Source organism: Drosophila mojavensis, unplaced genomic scaffold (genome assembly GCF_018153725.1).
Source record: "Drosophila mojavensis isolate 15081-1352.22 unplaced genomic scaffold, ASM1815372v1 contig_74, whole genome shotgun sequence".
NCBI classification, from domain to species: domain Eukaryota; kingdom Metazoa; phylum Arthropoda; class Insecta; order Diptera; family Drosophilidae; genus Drosophila; species Drosophila mojavensis.
Genome location: NW_025318899.1, coordinates 2,986,170 through 3,000,811, shown reverse-complemented (window position 1 = coordinate 3,000,811; position 14,642 = coordinate 2,986,170). Strand labels below are relative to the sequence as shown.

The 14,642-nt window shown below is 39.2% G+C and overlaps 8 protein-coding genes across 8 annotated transcripts; 4 read left to right on the top strand and 4 right to left on the bottom strand.

The window, feature by feature from the left end:
• The first annotated feature begins 162 nt into the window (after nt 1–162).
• Nucleotides 163–722, top strand: LOC6581266 (larval cuticle protein 65Ag1). Its single transcript, XM_002006972.3, has 2 exons — nt 163–356; nt 426–722. Exons 1-2 carry the CDS (start codon nt 226–228, stop codon nt 625–627), a joined length of 333 nt encoding a protein of 110 aa, XP_002007008.1. The 5' UTR covers nt 163–225; the 3' UTR covers nt 628–722.
• Nucleotides 723–2,182: 1,460 nt separating this feature from the next.
• Nucleotides 2,183–2,666, top strand: LOC6581265 (larval cuticle protein 65Ag1). The gene is made up of 2 exons (XM_032731405.2): nt 2,183–2,357; nt 2,428–2,666. Exons 1-2 carry the CDS (start codon nt 2,236–2,238, stop codon nt 2,624–2,626), a joined length of 321 nt encoding a protein of 106 aa, XP_032587296.1. The 5' UTR covers nt 2,183–2,235; the 3' UTR covers nt 2,627–2,666.
• A 761-nt stretch (nt 2,667–3,427) lies between these two features.
• LOC116804356 (cuticle protein CP14.6-like) lies at nt 3,428–3,844 on the top strand. The gene has a single exon (XM_032731407.2). It carries the CDS (start codon nt 3,467–3,469, stop codon nt 3,779–3,781), a length of 315 nt encoding a protein of 104 aa, XP_032587298.1. The 5' UTR covers nt 3,428–3,466; the 3' UTR covers nt 3,782–3,844.
• Nucleotides 3,845–4,304: 460 nt separating this feature from the next.
• Nucleotides 4,305–4,993, bottom strand: LOC6581263 (endocuticle structural protein SgAbd-6). The gene is made up of 2 exons (XM_002006969.4): nt 4,890–4,993; nt 4,305–4,819 (listed from the first exon to the last, which is right to left on the bottom strand). Exons 1-2 carry the CDS (start codon nt 4,899–4,901, stop codon nt 4,514–4,516), a joined length of 318 nt encoding a protein of 105 aa, XP_002007005.2. The 5' UTR covers nt 4,902–4,993; the 3' UTR covers nt 4,305–4,513.
• A 1,501-nt stretch (nt 4,994–6,494) lies between these two features.
• LOC6581262 (larval cuticle protein 65Ag1) lies at nt 6,495–6,977 on the bottom strand. Its single transcript, XM_002006968.3, has 2 exons — nt 6,804–6,977; nt 6,495–6,733 (listed from the first exon to the last, which is right to left on the bottom strand). The coding sequence occupies exons 1-2, from the start codon at nt 6,923–6,925 to the stop codon at nt 6,535–6,537; spliced, it is 321 nt and encodes a 106-aa protein (XP_002007004.2). The 5' UTR covers nt 6,926–6,977; the 3' UTR covers nt 6,495–6,534.
• Nucleotides 6,978–8,642: 1,665 nt separating this feature from the next.
• LOC6581261 lies at nt 8,643–9,381 on the bottom strand. Its single transcript, XM_002006967.4, has 2 exons — nt 9,122–9,381; nt 8,643–9,041 (listed from the first exon to the last, which is right to left on the bottom strand). Exons 1-2 carry the CDS (start codon nt 9,304–9,306, stop codon nt 8,864–8,866), a joined length of 363 nt encoding a protein of 120 aa, XP_002007003.1. The 5' UTR covers nt 9,307–9,381; the 3' UTR covers nt 8,643–8,863.
• Nucleotides 9,382–10,482: 1,101 nt separating this feature from the next.
• On the bottom strand, nt 10,483–11,145 carry LOC6581260 (endocuticle structural protein SgAbd-6). The gene is made up of 3 exons (XM_002006966.3): nt 11,011–11,145; nt 10,867–10,949; nt 10,483–10,808 (listed from the first exon to the last, which is right to left on the bottom strand). Exons 1-3 carry the CDS (start codon nt 11,017–11,019, stop codon nt 10,562–10,564), a joined length of 339 nt encoding a protein of 112 aa, XP_002007002.1. The 5' UTR covers nt 11,020–11,145; the 3' UTR covers nt 10,483–10,561.
• Nucleotides 11,146–13,295: 2,150 nt separating this feature from the next.
• Nucleotides 13,296–14,622, top strand: LOC6581259 (pupal cuticle protein 20). The gene is made up of 3 exons (XM_002006965.3): nt 13,296–13,785; nt 13,879–14,087; nt 14,152–14,622. Exons 1-3 carry the CDS (start codon nt 13,641–13,643, stop codon nt 14,464–14,466), a joined length of 669 nt encoding a protein of 222 aa, XP_002007001.2. The 5' UTR covers nt 13,296–13,640; the 3' UTR covers nt 14,467–14,622.
• The last annotated feature ends 20 nt before the right edge of the window (nt 14,623–14,642 follow it).

Here is a 14,642-nt window from a genome sequence, read left to right as displayed (position 1 = left end):
TAGCTGATGCGCTTGAGCTGTGTAATTAGTCATTTTTATTTATTTTTTTCATCGGATTTTGGACAAACTTTTCTTCATTTATATCGTATTGTAGTCATTTATTTGGTGGACACTCAGTATTAGCCATTTTGGGTATAAAAGGCCCCTGGACAGCCGTTGTAGACATCACAAATCAACAACTGTTCACAGTCCGTAGCTCGCGTTCGCAATTCGAAGCCAATCAATATGAAATATACAATCGCTATTGTCTTCGCCGCCCTCCTGGCCGTTGTCCTGGCTGCACCACTCGACAATAGCCAGGATGCAAAGATTTTGCGCCTGGAGTCCGATGTCCAGCCCGGTGGCTACAAGTTTGGGTAAATTACGAACCGAATTTCACCAACGCAAGCCTGTCTCTAATCACATTTGTTGCTATCCCTCAACAGCTGGGAGACCAGCGACGGCCAGAAGCACGATGAAGAGGGTGTCCTGAACAATGCTGGCAGCGAGAACGAAGCGATCTCTGTCCGTGGCTCTTACTCCTTTACCGCTGAGGATGGCCAGGTCTACACTGTCAACTATGTGGCCGATGAGAACGGCTTCCAGCCAGAGGGCGCCCATTTGCCCAATGTTCCAATTAGCCACTAAATTAGCTAACTTTCATCACACAAGAGCTGTTCTTACTTCCTAGAAGTTGAATTTATATATTTTATTTAATAAAAATGGTTTAATGCAAGCATCAATTGAACATCCAATCCAACTCCAACTCCAACTCTCAAGATAAAGTTATAGAAGCTACAGATGCGATACTCTATATATACATAAAGTACAGAGAATTGGTGAATCCTTTTAGGGAGCTGCAATGGAATAGCCCCATTTCTATACATATATAAAATATACACAGACATACGCACAACAGTCGGCTTACTACGCAGTTAAAGCAGCTAGAGTTGCTGTGCTTAGGGCTTTACTATGAGAGCTCTATAACTATAACTGTTCTTTCAGATGTACCTTGATTACTTTTTCAGAATGTGGTAATGACATTTGCCTAAGCACAAGTCTGTAATATTTTAACTATATAAAATTCAAGATGTACGAAATATTTGTATTTATTAGTTCAACACTCCTAATAAAGTTGAAGTTGATATCTTCTTTGATATTCAAGGTTTAAAACAACACTTTTATTGATAATAATGATAATAAGAGCTATAAAAAAATGATAAACTCATAATACGGGATCTCTGGGCCCATATGGAGGGACGGACATTCTGAAGGATTGTCGTACAGGACAATATTAAATCAGCTCGTCGCTCTGTTAAAAAATATATTTATTTTTATAATATCTGCCACGGCTCATTCTGCGTCATATTTATTTATTTTTTTGTAAAGCTATTATAAGTTTCTATTATCAATGGATATAAAATACAGGAAGTCAATAGCCATTGTAGTTGACGTTTATGCGAATGGAATATACATGATTATATATATATTCAACTCATCAGTTATCATCAATATCAGCATCCATAACATGTTAATTATGATCATCTTTATCACTATTTTCATATCTTCATTATCATCCCTATCATTATTGTTTATCATCCCATCACCATTACCACATTCCGCACCAACCACGCATATAGACAGACATCATTTGCGTCACATGTAAACTAGTTTGTCAGTATTCTATTAATTTATTATTTAATTTTTTATTTTACTAATTATTAATATTATTAACATTTTCTATACAGTATACGAAAATAAGAGAGAGAGAGAAAAGGTGCACGATGACATTAGTGTCTCAGTAGATGCCCCTGTGTATATTGTATACTGTCTTAAATAAAGAATTTTACTACATTCTGTTAACCCTAGTACTCTACCTAGTTGAACTCATAAAGAAAAATGTCAGAGACTACTTTTACAAGCCCATCTTGGTTAATCAATATTAATCAATAATATCATCATTTATATACTATATATAACTTATAACACAACTGGTGAAATTGATTAATATCATTTTATAAAAATATATATGTACATATACATAAGTATGTATGCTATACGTACAAATCTATATAAATGTATTCATTTATTATTTATGTGCATTTTAAGTTGTGAATTTTTGGTTAGCTTTTGGCATTAAACTAGTTTTTCACCTTTGTGCGGCCAGCAGCTGACTTGCTATAAATACTCAGGCTTACAGCCCTCTAAGTCACGTTTACCTTTGAAGTCTCAAACGCGAAACACATCTACTTAAACATGAAGTTCCTCATCGTCTTCGTTGCTCTCTTCGCCCTGGCAGTGGCAGCTCCTGCTCAATCTGATGATGTCCAAGTTCTGCGCCAGGACTCAAATGTCGGCATTGATAACTTCCAGACCAGGTAAGTGAAGCACATGAAGGGATTCTTCAAGCTTTTACTTATCCTTGGATACTTACTTTCTCTAATACAGTTTGGAGCTGAATAATGGTATCAAGCAACAAGCCGAAGGACAACTGAAGCAAATTAGCAGCGAGGAATCCGCTATTGTCGTTAGGGGCGCGTACAGCTGGGTTGACCCTTCGGGCCAGGAACACTCAATTACCTACATTGCCGATGAGAACGGCTACCAGCCACAGGGTGCTGATATTCCCGTCGCACCAGTTGCCTAAGCGAAGATGAACTCCTTAAATAAATTGATTGTTTTATAAATTCTCCTGATGTTTTTATTCGACAAAGGAGAATTTGTTGTTTATAATGAAGTTATCTCTTCATATGTGTCAAGTGCAAATGGTACATTAGTTTGCCATTAGCTGATTAATATTTAACTTACAAATTGCTTAAGCTTTCATTGGAACTAATCAAAGTTTCGGCTAAAAAATAATTCTTCTAAATATTGAATTATTTATCAATGGTAATAGTATAAAATATTTATAGCAATGGCTACACGATTTTATAATGAGCACAACGATAATGATGTTAATTTATAGAACTATGACCAATATAAGCACTTTTTGGTACTACATACATACACACACACACACATTTTAGCACGCAAATTTAGTGCATGTGACTTATTTCTATCCAAACAGTTCCAACTAACGATAACGATAAAGATGATAATGAAGCCAGACATAATCGATTTATATATTTTTCATAATAACCGGTTGCCTATACGTAAAACAAGCTGTAAATTAATAAGATATGGATTTGAAGCCCCATTCATTGTCGACAGCTCATCAGAGTCTGCTCGAGACTTTAGTTTACGTTTCAGCTGCTGGCTTCTGCATTTTTTTGTTTTTTGTCTTTTTTCAGAATTAGTTTGGCTTCCAGAGGCGACAATTAACACATTTTGGCCTCAACATAGATATAGCCGTGAAAAAAGAAGAAAAGAGCAATGTTTATATAAACAAAAAAAAGTGTTAATTGCATTAGCTGCTCTTGTCGCCAGCTGATATAAAAAGGCGCTCGCTTATCCAGGAGCACACAACATTATTATCCGCAGTCCAAGTATGAAGTGCGCATTAGCCATCGTCTGCCTGGGCCTTTGTGTGGCGCTTGCCACAGCCGCACCCACCAATGATGCCACAATTGTCAGCCAAGCGGCTGATGTGAGGCCCGATGGCTACACCCTCCAGCTGGAGACAAGCGACGGCACCAAGCGCTCAGAGGAGGCAATCCTGAACAACATTGGCACCGAGGATGAGGCCATCTCCGTTAAGGGCACCTACTCCTATGTGGGCGACGATGGCGTCACCTACCAGGTTAACTTTGTGGCCGATCAGAATGGCTACCAGCCCGAGGGAGCGCACATACCAAAAGTTTAATTCTAAGTTAAAGTTCTTATATAATAATCAACAATAAATATAAAGCATACCATCAAAAGAGAATTATTTATATTTTTAGAATGCATGATGAATTCATTATAGAGTTTGACACCTTTAAATGCGTTTCCAGTTTGTTATTCTTCTTTTTCCTCTTCTATGACGGAGTCTGCTGGCAACCAATTTAAGTTGAGAATTCAAATATAGAGACATATAGTTTGTTGATTATTTTTTCACCTTCATTGAAATCTGTGCTCTCAATTTGATTTCTAGTCTTGGGATTTGGCTTGGGTGTGCCAATGTCTTACCATTTGTGGCACAAAAAAGCTAAATATATTTATGTTACATTTCTATAGCTGATCATAAATTGTTTTCGACAGCTTTAGAGCTAGCTAGCTAGCATCAATATATTTTGAAGGCACTGTTAGCAGTTGCCAGTGCTTAGTTGAATTATGAGGCAAACTGAAACAGATCGATTATTTAGTCTGGAACGAGTATTAAGCAGTCCAAAAAATAAACATAAATATCGTAGCGAAATTCATTTTTAATGCGATTAACAGTTACAATGCACGACACAAACTTCACTGACTGACTGACTGACTGGCTGATTGAATGATTGATTGAAGAATGAATGATTGACTGTTGCACAGCACAAACAACATGAGCTCGAACTTCCTCTCTCTCTCTCACTCTCTCTCCTTCTCTCTCATTATCCATATGCGTTATCCATGTAGTTTACTTGGGCAGATGCGCGCCCTCCGGCTGGAATCCGTTCTCGTCGGCCACAAAATTGATCGTATAGGTCTGTCCGTCGGGAGCCACCCAGCTGACGGAGCCGCGCACCGATAGGGACTCGTTTTCGGTGCCCGCATTATTTATGACGGCCTCCTCGGTGCGGGTGGTGCCATCGCTCAGTTTGTAGCTGAACTTGTAGCCGCCAATGCCAATGTTATCCGATTCGTATTCCACAATCTCCACGTCGTTCTGTGGGCGAGCGCTGCAGCTGGCGGCAGCCAAGAGCAGCAGAGCAGCGACTAGCATCTGTTCAAGGATTGGGAAGGTTGATCGATTATTCGTGTTGTCTGTTATCGATTAGCAGCTATCCGTTTACCATTTTCACCATCTTGTCGAGAATTTCGTGCGTTTGTCTGTGTTGGCGTCTGAACTATCGAGCGTCCAATGATGCTAATGCCGCATCTTCACTGCATTTATATAGCTCCCGCACACTCGCAGAATTTGCCAACGTCATAAATTTTTGCACAATTGTATGGCCGAAGACATACATAGACAGGGCTCTCGCGGTCGTCCGGTAATGTATTTAATTTGCCAACAGTTCACCAATAGCCCCCAGCCTCAGCCTCAGCCAGAAGTCGCTGCGACAAGTAACATTTAAAGCGAATCTCTGACGCGACATTACCAAATCCGCATTCTGGCTGCACCAACTGCCCGATGCACTTGGCAGAAGCAATCGAAGTAAATATTTTGATTGAAGACTAAGTACCATAGGTTTTAGCACTGAATTGCCAGTGAAGCATTTGACTTGTGAGATAGTTGAATCAAAGATTCGAATGTTAATGCATAGCATTTCGCCGATCAATTTGAGCCTAGCTCTACAATTATGCCAGTCAAGGATTCTAAACTAAAATATTTTATTTAAGTTTCATTTGAGTCTGGATATTAATTATTTAAGATATGATTTCCTTTCTCAATAAATATGTCATACATATATTTCGTTTTTCCTTCAAATCAAAATATTTTCCTGCTATTCGAAGTGTATTAAAAAAGCAGATTGAATATTTTGTCATGTATCTGAATGTTAGTTAAATGAATGCGTAAATGGCTTGTCTTTTATAGTATATGTAAAGACCATACCAACTGATGGTTTATTGCCCAAGTAACACGATGTTAAATTTATTTGAATGCATAATAATTTCAGATGCGATTCTGATCGTTGTCAATGAGATGGCAACAGTTTAACGGTTAGGAGGGCCGCAAGTTCACATCAAGTCCAAAACTCTAAATATATGTATATATATAGACAGATGTTGAATCTACTCGCAAATCGGTAAAAGCTAAAGCGACTTGACTCTTGACATATGCAACGGCCTTTGCAGCCAGCTTCGATTGATGTATTGCAAATGCAGCTCTCTCACATATAAATATGTACATACGTATGTATATCCATCGGTTTTTGTGTGTGTGCGTATGCATTCCACCTTAGTTGACCGCTATAGCGGCGACGGCTGGTGCAGCAGCACAAGCCGAAGAAGAAGAAGCTACAAATTGGCAAGCCAGTCAATCGAGTTTCTGACTATGCCGACCTTTTATACTCAATACCCAAAACTCAGTACAACCTCTTAAATGTTGATCTATACACAGGACATTCTCCAGCTGACATTGACCATAAGATGAATATACATATAAACCTATATAATGTTAACCTACATATTATATAACAATATGTACATATATTCAATTTATGATCCCAAAAAATCAAAGTTTAGTTTAAAATAAACAAGAATGCTTATTAATAACTATCCATTCTTCTGCTTCTGCTTCTGTTGATCATAATATTTCAAACTAATGATAAAAAAAATAATGTACCATTTGTACTTGACACATATGAAGAGATAACTTCACGTATGATAAGCAGGATTTCAGATGTCAGTTCTATAAACAACAAATTACCCTTTGTCGAATAAAAACATCAAGAGAATTTATAAAACAATCAATTTATTTAAGGAGTTCAACTTCACTTAGGCAACTGGCGCGACGGGAATGTCAGCACCCTGTGGCTGGTAGCCGTTCTCATCGGCAATGTAGGTAATTACATGCTCCTGGCCCGAAGGGTCAACCCAGCTGTACGAGCCCCTAACGACAATAGCGGATTCCTCGTTGCTAATTTGCTTCAGTTGTCCTTCGGCTTGTTGCTTGATACCATTATTCAGCTCCAAACTGTATTAGGGAAAGTAAGTATCCAAGGATGAGTAAAGGCTTGAAGCATCCCTTCATGTGCTTCACTTACCTGGTCTGGAAGTTATCAATGCCGACATTTGAGTCCTGGCGCAGAACTTGGACATCATCAGATTGAGCAGGAGCTGCCACTGCCAGGGCGAAGAGAGCAACGAAGACGATGAGGAACTTCATGTTTAAGGTAATGTGTTGCGCGTTTGAGACTTCAAAGGTAACCGTGAGTTATAGGGCCAGGCAGTGGAGTATTTATAGTAAGTAAGCCGATGTGGACAACAAAGACGAAAAACTAGTTTAATGCCAAAAGCTGAAATAACTTTATAAATTAAAATGCACATATATAAAATATATATAATTGGTATTCAAAAACTTTTTTATGCTTATGTAAATCGAAGGCGTTACTGATCTCGCATTAGCAAAAGGCCATTTTATCTTTGGTATTGTATAGTAAAATTCGCGTATCTTCAGGTTCTACGCAAGTAGTTTCTATCGGTATATATTCTCGATTTCTCTTTCTGTTTTTAATATCACTGTCCCTTTTCAGATGTATATATGTACATATATATTTATATATATGTGTATATATAAATATATCAGCAAATACATATACAGCTGCTAAAATGTGATCAGATCAGGTTGCTCGCATCTTCAAGGTCATCTGACCAGCCAAATCTTGGCCAGACTTTAGATATGAGAAACGCAGACGGACAGATGGACGGATTGTGTTTCGGTTACCGGTTCTTCAAATGTTCGACGACATCTGCTTCTTCTTCTTCTTCTTTTTTTTTTTTTTTATTCGACTTTTTTATTTATTTTAACTTTACTTCTTAGTTTGGTATAGCTTTGGCTACATCGTCTCGTAGACGCTAGCTAAATTAGCACTTTAGCGTTAATGGCAATGTCTTAAAGCCAAGTTTTGTTTAATTTTCCCCGTTCTCATCCCTCGCTCCGCCTACCGCTTCGCACTAGACCATCCGAGTAACTTTGTGTGCGTATTGCAATTTCAATATGTAAATGTCACGCTCTTGCGTCAAAACGTTTTATGAGTTCTTTTTATTTTTTTTTTTTTTTTTTTTTTATTTTTTATTATTATTTTTAATTTTTAAATTTCATTTGTTAATTACATTCAATTTAACGGAGACCCAGCCTGTAAAACATCTGTTGCAGGAGCATACGAATTTGAATTTTTCAACATACTTCTAATCTAGGATATATTTATACATATATATATAAACATAGTTCTTAGGCTAAGGGTATTCTGGTTAATTCCCAGAATAATTTATTTAATTTCTTTGAATTTTTACTATCATTCCATCAACGTTCGATGGGTCATGTTCTTTTTTTCGAAATCATACAAGTATCTATATGTCTCTGCCTAACTTTATTCATCCTAAAGTTTATCATTTTTCCCCGCACAAAAGTATGTAGCAAAAATGAAAAATTTTGAATATGATACACCGCGAGGAAGTATGCGTTACTTTTAAACAAGAAAACAAAATTATAAATAAAACAAAACAGTATATAGACAATAAAAAGAGAGGTCATGTCGGCAATGCACAACTATGAGATACCCTGCACCCCCTATATAGAGCATTCTACATAACTAAACTTATAAATTTAATGTTTATACGATTTATAGGTCTGAGCCATCTATTTTAGGCAATTTTCATTTAGTTCCCAATAAACTAAATTATAGTAAAAAACTAAACCAATTTAATTCGACATTTCTGATAAATTAAACAAGAGCTATGACATTTAATTAAGTAATCCAAGCCCATTAAAGATGTTAATTTTATCGATAAATTTGCTACAAAGCATTAATACCAAACACTTTTGATACATTCCAAGCTATAAAGAATCGAGCCATAAACTACACAAAAATTATTTTATTATGTCATTTTTAATCAATACTTTATTGAAGTGCGTTTTGTTGTGTAAAGGCCCTAAAAACATTTGTAGCTAAAAACATTTAAACATAACAAACATTGGCTATTGAAACTTTTACCAAAACCGCGCTTAAAATTTCACAAAGAATATTGAGAGATGCCTCACGTCTCCCTCTCTCTCTCTCACTCTCACTGTCACTGTCGCTGTCGCTCTCGCTCTTCCTGTTACTTAACCAGCTAGCGATGAGAGAGACTTGGCCGAGAGCTTGCGATTCTTGACACCCGGACGCCGTGATGGCCTTGCGTTACGAGCAAAATTGTTGGCATTCCTTATTTCCTCAGGTGTGGAATTAGCGTTGAGCAGCTCGGCCAGCTCATCGCGATGTGTGCCATTGGGTAAAGTGTAACTGAAAGGAAATATAATTTAAGCAACACTCTCTCTCTTTCTCTCTCTCTCTTTCTCTTGCTATATTGCAGTTTGACTTACCCATATTCGTAGCCCTCTAGGGTGGGTATGTATTTGAATTGATCGAGAAATAGATCGCCCAATTGTATCTCCAGCACACTGTTAGGCGAATAAGAAGCACCAACTCCACTCTCCGTACTCCATAAAATGTTGGCTATGAGGAGTAACAGCAGACAGCTGCTAACAGTCTTACGTTGAGCGCCCATAGTGTTCGATAGCTGCAACCGTCCTCTGTCACAGCTAGCTGTGAATTGATTGCAGAGCCCGTGGAAGGGGCAGATCTTGTGGCCACGATGCCAACCTTTCAAATCGTATGCTCAATAAAGCGCTGAGTAAGGCCCAAGCTGCCGTCACACTATTGCTTCACATAAATATGCATAAGGAAAGCAGCAAAAGGTAAAAACAAGAAAGCGTCGGGTGGTACCGACTACAAAATACTCGTTCACGGTTGAAAATCAGTTATATCAATTTTCGTAAATCTCAAGAGAGAGTCTGCAGTAACTTTATAAGTATATAGTAGTAGCGCCCATGAGATGAGTAAGTGTTAGACGCGCCCGGAAGGAAGAATGATCGGGTAGACGATTAGTCGAACCGGACCTTGCATAAAACTAATATACCCTATCACTTCGCAATCGAACATAACATAGAAGACCGACAACAACAACAGACCAACAGCACCACGCAGCATGATGAGCCGACAACAAAATTGATTCGAAATCATTAAAAAAAACCTAAAAGACCTCAATGAAAAGTTCGGATGCTCTAACATATATGAAGACGGAATTCACATAGTAATAAAGTTTATGTGGCATGTATTAGCGCATTTGCCCACGCAGCGCCTTGATCGCTGAAAACTTGAATTTTATACAAATTCTTAATTATGCTAAATCTGATACAAGATCATGCATGGAATGCTCACATGCCTATTGGCAATGATATATGTATGTATATTCTCTACGCATACAGCGCGCATTAATCAAGCGCTCTCTCAAGCTGAGCTTAAAGTTTTGATCATCGTAATACTACAGCAGCCATCCGAGAGCTTTCAAATCATTGATCTAAAGAAAGCTGTATAGCTTTGAGGGCGTTTTAATACCCTAGAAATTGGCACATTGGTAGACGGTCTATATAAACGATTATTAGGATATTTAGGATTTAGGAAGTATCGAAAGTTTCGATATTTACTATGTGGGTATTATTTTTGAGCTACATATATACCATCGTTTATCGTTGTAGTCGAGACCGTAACTCGAGTGCTTGAGTTATATTTTTACGTATACCGTATCGATCATATATGATAGGTATATATATATATATATATATATATATATATATATTCTTGGAACAAAATCGCGTCAATTGAGTCTCGTTTGAAAAGCGCCTATCGTATAATGATAATGGATATCTGATTTTATTTTAAATATTGTAGATCACACTTTTGTATATACACATATTAGATCTTTAAGCTTTATCCTTCGCCGATTTCACCTTGTGCGCTGTCACATAGGGTTGAAATCCATTTTTGTTCGCTTTATACAACACCTGATACTCATAGCCATCGGCCGATATAAAGCTGTAGCCACCGCGATACTCAACAGATTTGGGAGTCGACTCGCTCTCCGGCTGTTCAGTTAACTGTTGATCCGGATTCACTTTGACTTTGTAGGTAATATCCTCCGACCGATGATAGCCATTCTCTGTCTGAAAGCTATAGAGATCTTTTCAATAGGTGTAGATCTATAAGGTGAGATTGTTATGCAGCTTACCCGAAATGCAGTTCCTCCTGACGCTCTTCGGCCTCTTCAGCCCATGCCAGCGATAGCAGCAGTAAAGCTACACTCAACTGTACCTGAAAAGGGAATTATGATATAAGTAATAAAAACTAATGCACAATTCGATCTTCAGCTTACGAATTTCATTGCATATATGTAATTAATATAACTTGTATTATGAATATCCTCGCAAGAATTCGAACTAATTACTCTCTTATTTCAGTCTAATCGTCTTCGTTTCTGGATGTTAACTGTTGCCAGCGACTGCGAATGGTTTTTGCCAGTGGCTCAGATGAGCAAATCAGCCGAAATAAGTCTAAAAGATAATGAAAACAAATATATCTGAGCGGCCAGCCTTTGTGATGCCGATTGCGTCATAGTTTATGGCTCAACTTTTGTTCTCAGTCCAAACCCAAAAAAAAAAAAAAGAAGACTAAAATGTAAAAAAATATAAAAAATAACAATAACAACAGATTTTTTTTTTTAACAACAGAACATGAAGAAAGCTAACTAAAGCATTGGAAGCGGATTCGTGCCGTTTTTTTTTTTTCTTTTATATCATCAACTTTAATCAACATAAATATTTGAACATTGCTTGAGCTGTATTTTGAGACAAGTGCTTAATTTATGTTATAATATTTTAGATTGCCTAAGGCAGAAATAATTTGAATTTGTTCTTGATTTGTCCTCTAGAGTCTATACAAAGTTCTTGGCACCCCAATGAATTGATTATATAACTAAAGCGATTATTGTGTATTTGCTTTTAAAACATTTTTTTCTGGTTCTTTTTTTGTGTGTTTGAATATGTTGGTATTTATCAATAAATTTATAGTGATTTTATATTTGTTTACAGTTTAAAATCATTGTTTATTTTTAAATTTTTTTTTAATATTAATATATTTTTAGTACTTTTTATAATATTTTTAAAACTTATTAATATTCTTAAAACATAAAATCTTTTATTTTTTTATTTTAAAGCGCTTTCTTTAAATAATAACTAATAATATATTTTTTAATATTTGTCTCAATTTTAATAAATTAAAATTATTATATTATTTATTATATTTTACTAATTCAAATACTTTTAATAAACGATAAATGATATTTCCATGAATCGATTTGAGTACTCCACCCTTAACTAGCCTAATCAACAGTTGCTAGAACTCCCGCGAATCGGATATACATATACTGATATGCACATTTGTGCTGTCAATGTGGGCTGCGAATAATTTATCAAAGGGTCCGCATCAAAATGTTTATTTAGGCGTGCAGAAGAACTTAATCGGCGCCGTGGTTGAAGCGCCAGAAATCGCAATCAGATCGTTGCGCTCTGTCAAAATGCCTTTCATGAAGTTGAGAATCGAGGTTTCGCTTTTTGGCAAATGCGGGCGCGAAATATGCGCAATGGGTGCGTGGCGAAATGTCGAGCCAATGACTCCGATAGACCGACAATTGTTGGTTTTGGCAGCCGGTGCAGCGCTTGGTGCTAGCTGGAGTGGTGGTTAGTTGGTGGATTGTTGGTGGTTTTCGTTGGTTTTCGGTGGTTGCTAGCCAACTGCCCAACTGGGCAACAGCTGACGCTGACGCTGACAATCGCTGAACAGGTTCAAAAATCCACAGCGCCTGGGAAGCCGTCAGCTGCGCGCCAGCACATTACAAGTAGAACAAGCTGGCAACAACATTGCCATTAGCTAGGCCAGTGCCAATGTGCCAGCAGCAGGACCAGAACCAGAACCTGAACCAGAATCCAGAATCCAGTTCAGGGTTGCCAAGCCAGCCAAGCCAGCCCACCACCACCACTGCCCAGGCAATATTAGCGGCATCACAGTCTGCACTCGTTGGTCTGAGCTGAGCCTGGGCAAAAAGTTAATAGACGATTGACTAAAGCCGACAACTCCAGGGGCTTAGCACCCTGCTTCACCTTCGCCCCGCCCTCGTTTGGGACAGGCAAAGTGCATTAGAGTAGTTGCCAAACATACTGGGGGTGGTTGCCGCTGCCGCTGCCCCTGCCGCTGCAGGTGTTGCCTGTGCCCGTGCCTGATCCTTATCCTACGGCGTCCGCTTGCAGCTCCCTTCATAGCTCTGCTCTGTTGAGGTCTAGCGGGTTTTGTTGTTTTTGGCGATTAGTTGCGGAAATGTAAGATTTTTAGTTTGTCGATTTATCTAGATTTGATTTAATTGCTAACTGTTTCAGTGTAATTAATGATAAGGAACTGAAAATTCAATTTCATCAACTGCGTTTGTTGAGCAGCAAAAAGCTTATGCAACACTTGAGAATTGCAGAGAGGGGGGCATTTGTTAAAATGATGAATGCTGAATTTTCAATGGCTGTGCTAGAGATCAGTTATAAGAGAAGAAAACTGATAACTGAGAACTGAATAGAAACTACAATTATAACTAAAAAAAAAAAAAAAATAAATAAATAAAAAAAAAAAAAAAAAATAATAATAATATAAAATATTCTGTGCGAGGGCCACAGCATTTCAGCTTAACAATAAATAATATACAATTTAAGTTTATATATGATTTGCCTCCTTTCATCACAGCTGGTATCAAGATCTTTGCCCTCATTTTCGCGCAGTGCATTCGCATTGGCCCAGTTTTCGGTTTTGCATTATTTCATTTTCCGATGCAACACATTTGGCCACATGGCCACGCACGTGCCTGACCCCCAGGTGCAACAGGTTGTGGTCAACAGCAACTGCTGGCCATAGATATAAAAGCAGCCGTCAGTCGGCATCGACGGGCATCAGAAGTGCATTAGCCAAATGGAACGAACAACTTTGTGGATAGTTCTGCTCATCGGCCTGCATGTGGCAGCGGCTAAGCCGGCGGGCTATCCGAGTGCGCGTCCACCTGCAACTTATGTGCCGGCCAAGCCGCCAGCACCGAAGCCCAAGCCGAAGCCACCGAGCAGCAGCTATGGAGCACCAAAACCACCGCCACCTGCGCCAGCACCGAAGCCAGCATACGGAGCACCAAAGCCAGCGCCGCCACCTGCGCCAGCCCCGAAGCCAACATACGGAGCACCACCGAAGAAGCCCCCACCAGCACCACCACGCGACAGCTACGGTCCGCCGCCCAGTAATCCTAATCAGAATTATTTGCCACCTTCGAATGGAGGCAATGGCGATGGTGCCGGTGGCGGCGGAGGAGGTGAAATTATACCCATTATCAAGCTGGAATCGAAAGTGAATACCGATGGCTCCTATATGGTGAGACAAGCTGGTTAACCTCTAAATGAAAGCTGCTGAAATTCGCTTCTCTCTGCTTCCGTAGTACGAATATGAAACGGGCAATGGCATCAAGGCCGAGGAGATGGGCTACCTGAAGAATCCTGGCGTCGAAGGTGCTGAGGCACAGGTGGCCGAGGGCTCCTTCTCCTACAGCAGTCCGGAGGGGGAGAGCATCTCGCTGACCTACATAGCCGACGAGAATGGCTTTCAGCCGCAGGGCGATCATCTGCCCACACCGCCGCCCATACCCATCGAGATACAGGAGGCACTCGATAAGCTGGCCGCCAGTGGAGGCTGTCACGATTGCGACGACGACGGCGGCGACGCAGCCCCTGGCGGCTATGTCTATCGAAAGTAATTAAATTGAGAAAACTGAACAATAAACACGGACTCGAGCCACAACCGAATAGCAACAGCAACAACAACTGGTCTTGGCCCACTTATTTAAAACAAGCAAACACCAACTCGAAATTGGCTCGCGCCAGGTGTGCCTGCCTCTGCCTCTGCCTCTGTCTCTGCCTCTGCCTTTGGCTG

Coding starts and splice junctions, on each gene's coding strand:
- LOC6581259 (XM_002006965.3), top strand. CDS start 13,641: ATGGAACGAACAACTTTGTGGATAGTTCTGCTCATCGGCCTGCATGTG. Junction 13,786..13,878: donor GCCCAAGCCGAAGCCACCGA/GCAGCAGCTATG, acceptor CACCTGCGCCAG/CCCCGAAGCCAACATACGGA. Junction 14,088..14,151: donor ATACCGATGGCTCCTATATG/GTGAGACAAGCT, acceptor CTGCTTCCGTAG/TACGAATATGAAACGGGCAA.
- LOC6581260 (XM_002006966.3), bottom strand. Junction 10,809..10,866: donor CAGGAGGAACTGCATTTCGG/GTAAGCTGCATA, acceptor AGATCTCTATAG/CTTTCAGACAGAGAATGGCT.
- LOC6581261 (XM_002006967.4), bottom strand. CDS start 9,306: ATGGGCGCTCAACGTAAGACTGTTAGCAGCTGTCTGCTGTTACTCCTC. Junction 9,042..9,121: donor CTAGAGGGCTACGAATATGG/GTAAGTCAAACT, acceptor ATTTCCTTTCAG/TTACACTTTACCCAATGGCA.
- LOC6581266 (XM_002006972.3), top strand. CDS start 226: ATGAAATATACAATCGCTATTGTCTTCGCCGCCCTCCTGGCCGTTGTC. Junction 357..425: donor CCCGGTGGCTACAAGTTTGG/GTAAATTACGAA, acceptor ATCCCTCAACAG/CTGGGAGACCAGCGACGGCC.
- LOC6581265 (XM_032731405.2), top strand. CDS start 2,236: ATGAAGTTCCTCATCGTCTTCGTTGCTCTCTTCGCCCTGGCAGTGGCA. Junction 2,358..2,427: donor ATTGATAACTTCCAGACCAG/GTAAGTGAAGCA, acceptor TCTCTAATACAG/TTTGGAGCTGAATAATGGTA.
- LOC6581262 (XM_002006968.3), bottom strand. CDS start 6,925: ATGAAGTTCCTCATCGTCTTCGTTGCTCTCTTCGCCCTGGCAGTGGCA. Junction 6,734..6,803: donor ATTGATAACTTCCAGACCAG/GTAAGTGAAGCA, acceptor TCCCTAATACAG/TTTGGAGCTGAATAATGGTA.
- LOC116804356 (XM_032731407.2), top strand. CDS start 3,467: ATGAAGTGCGCATTAGCCATCGTCTGCCTGGGCCTTTGTGTGGCGCTT.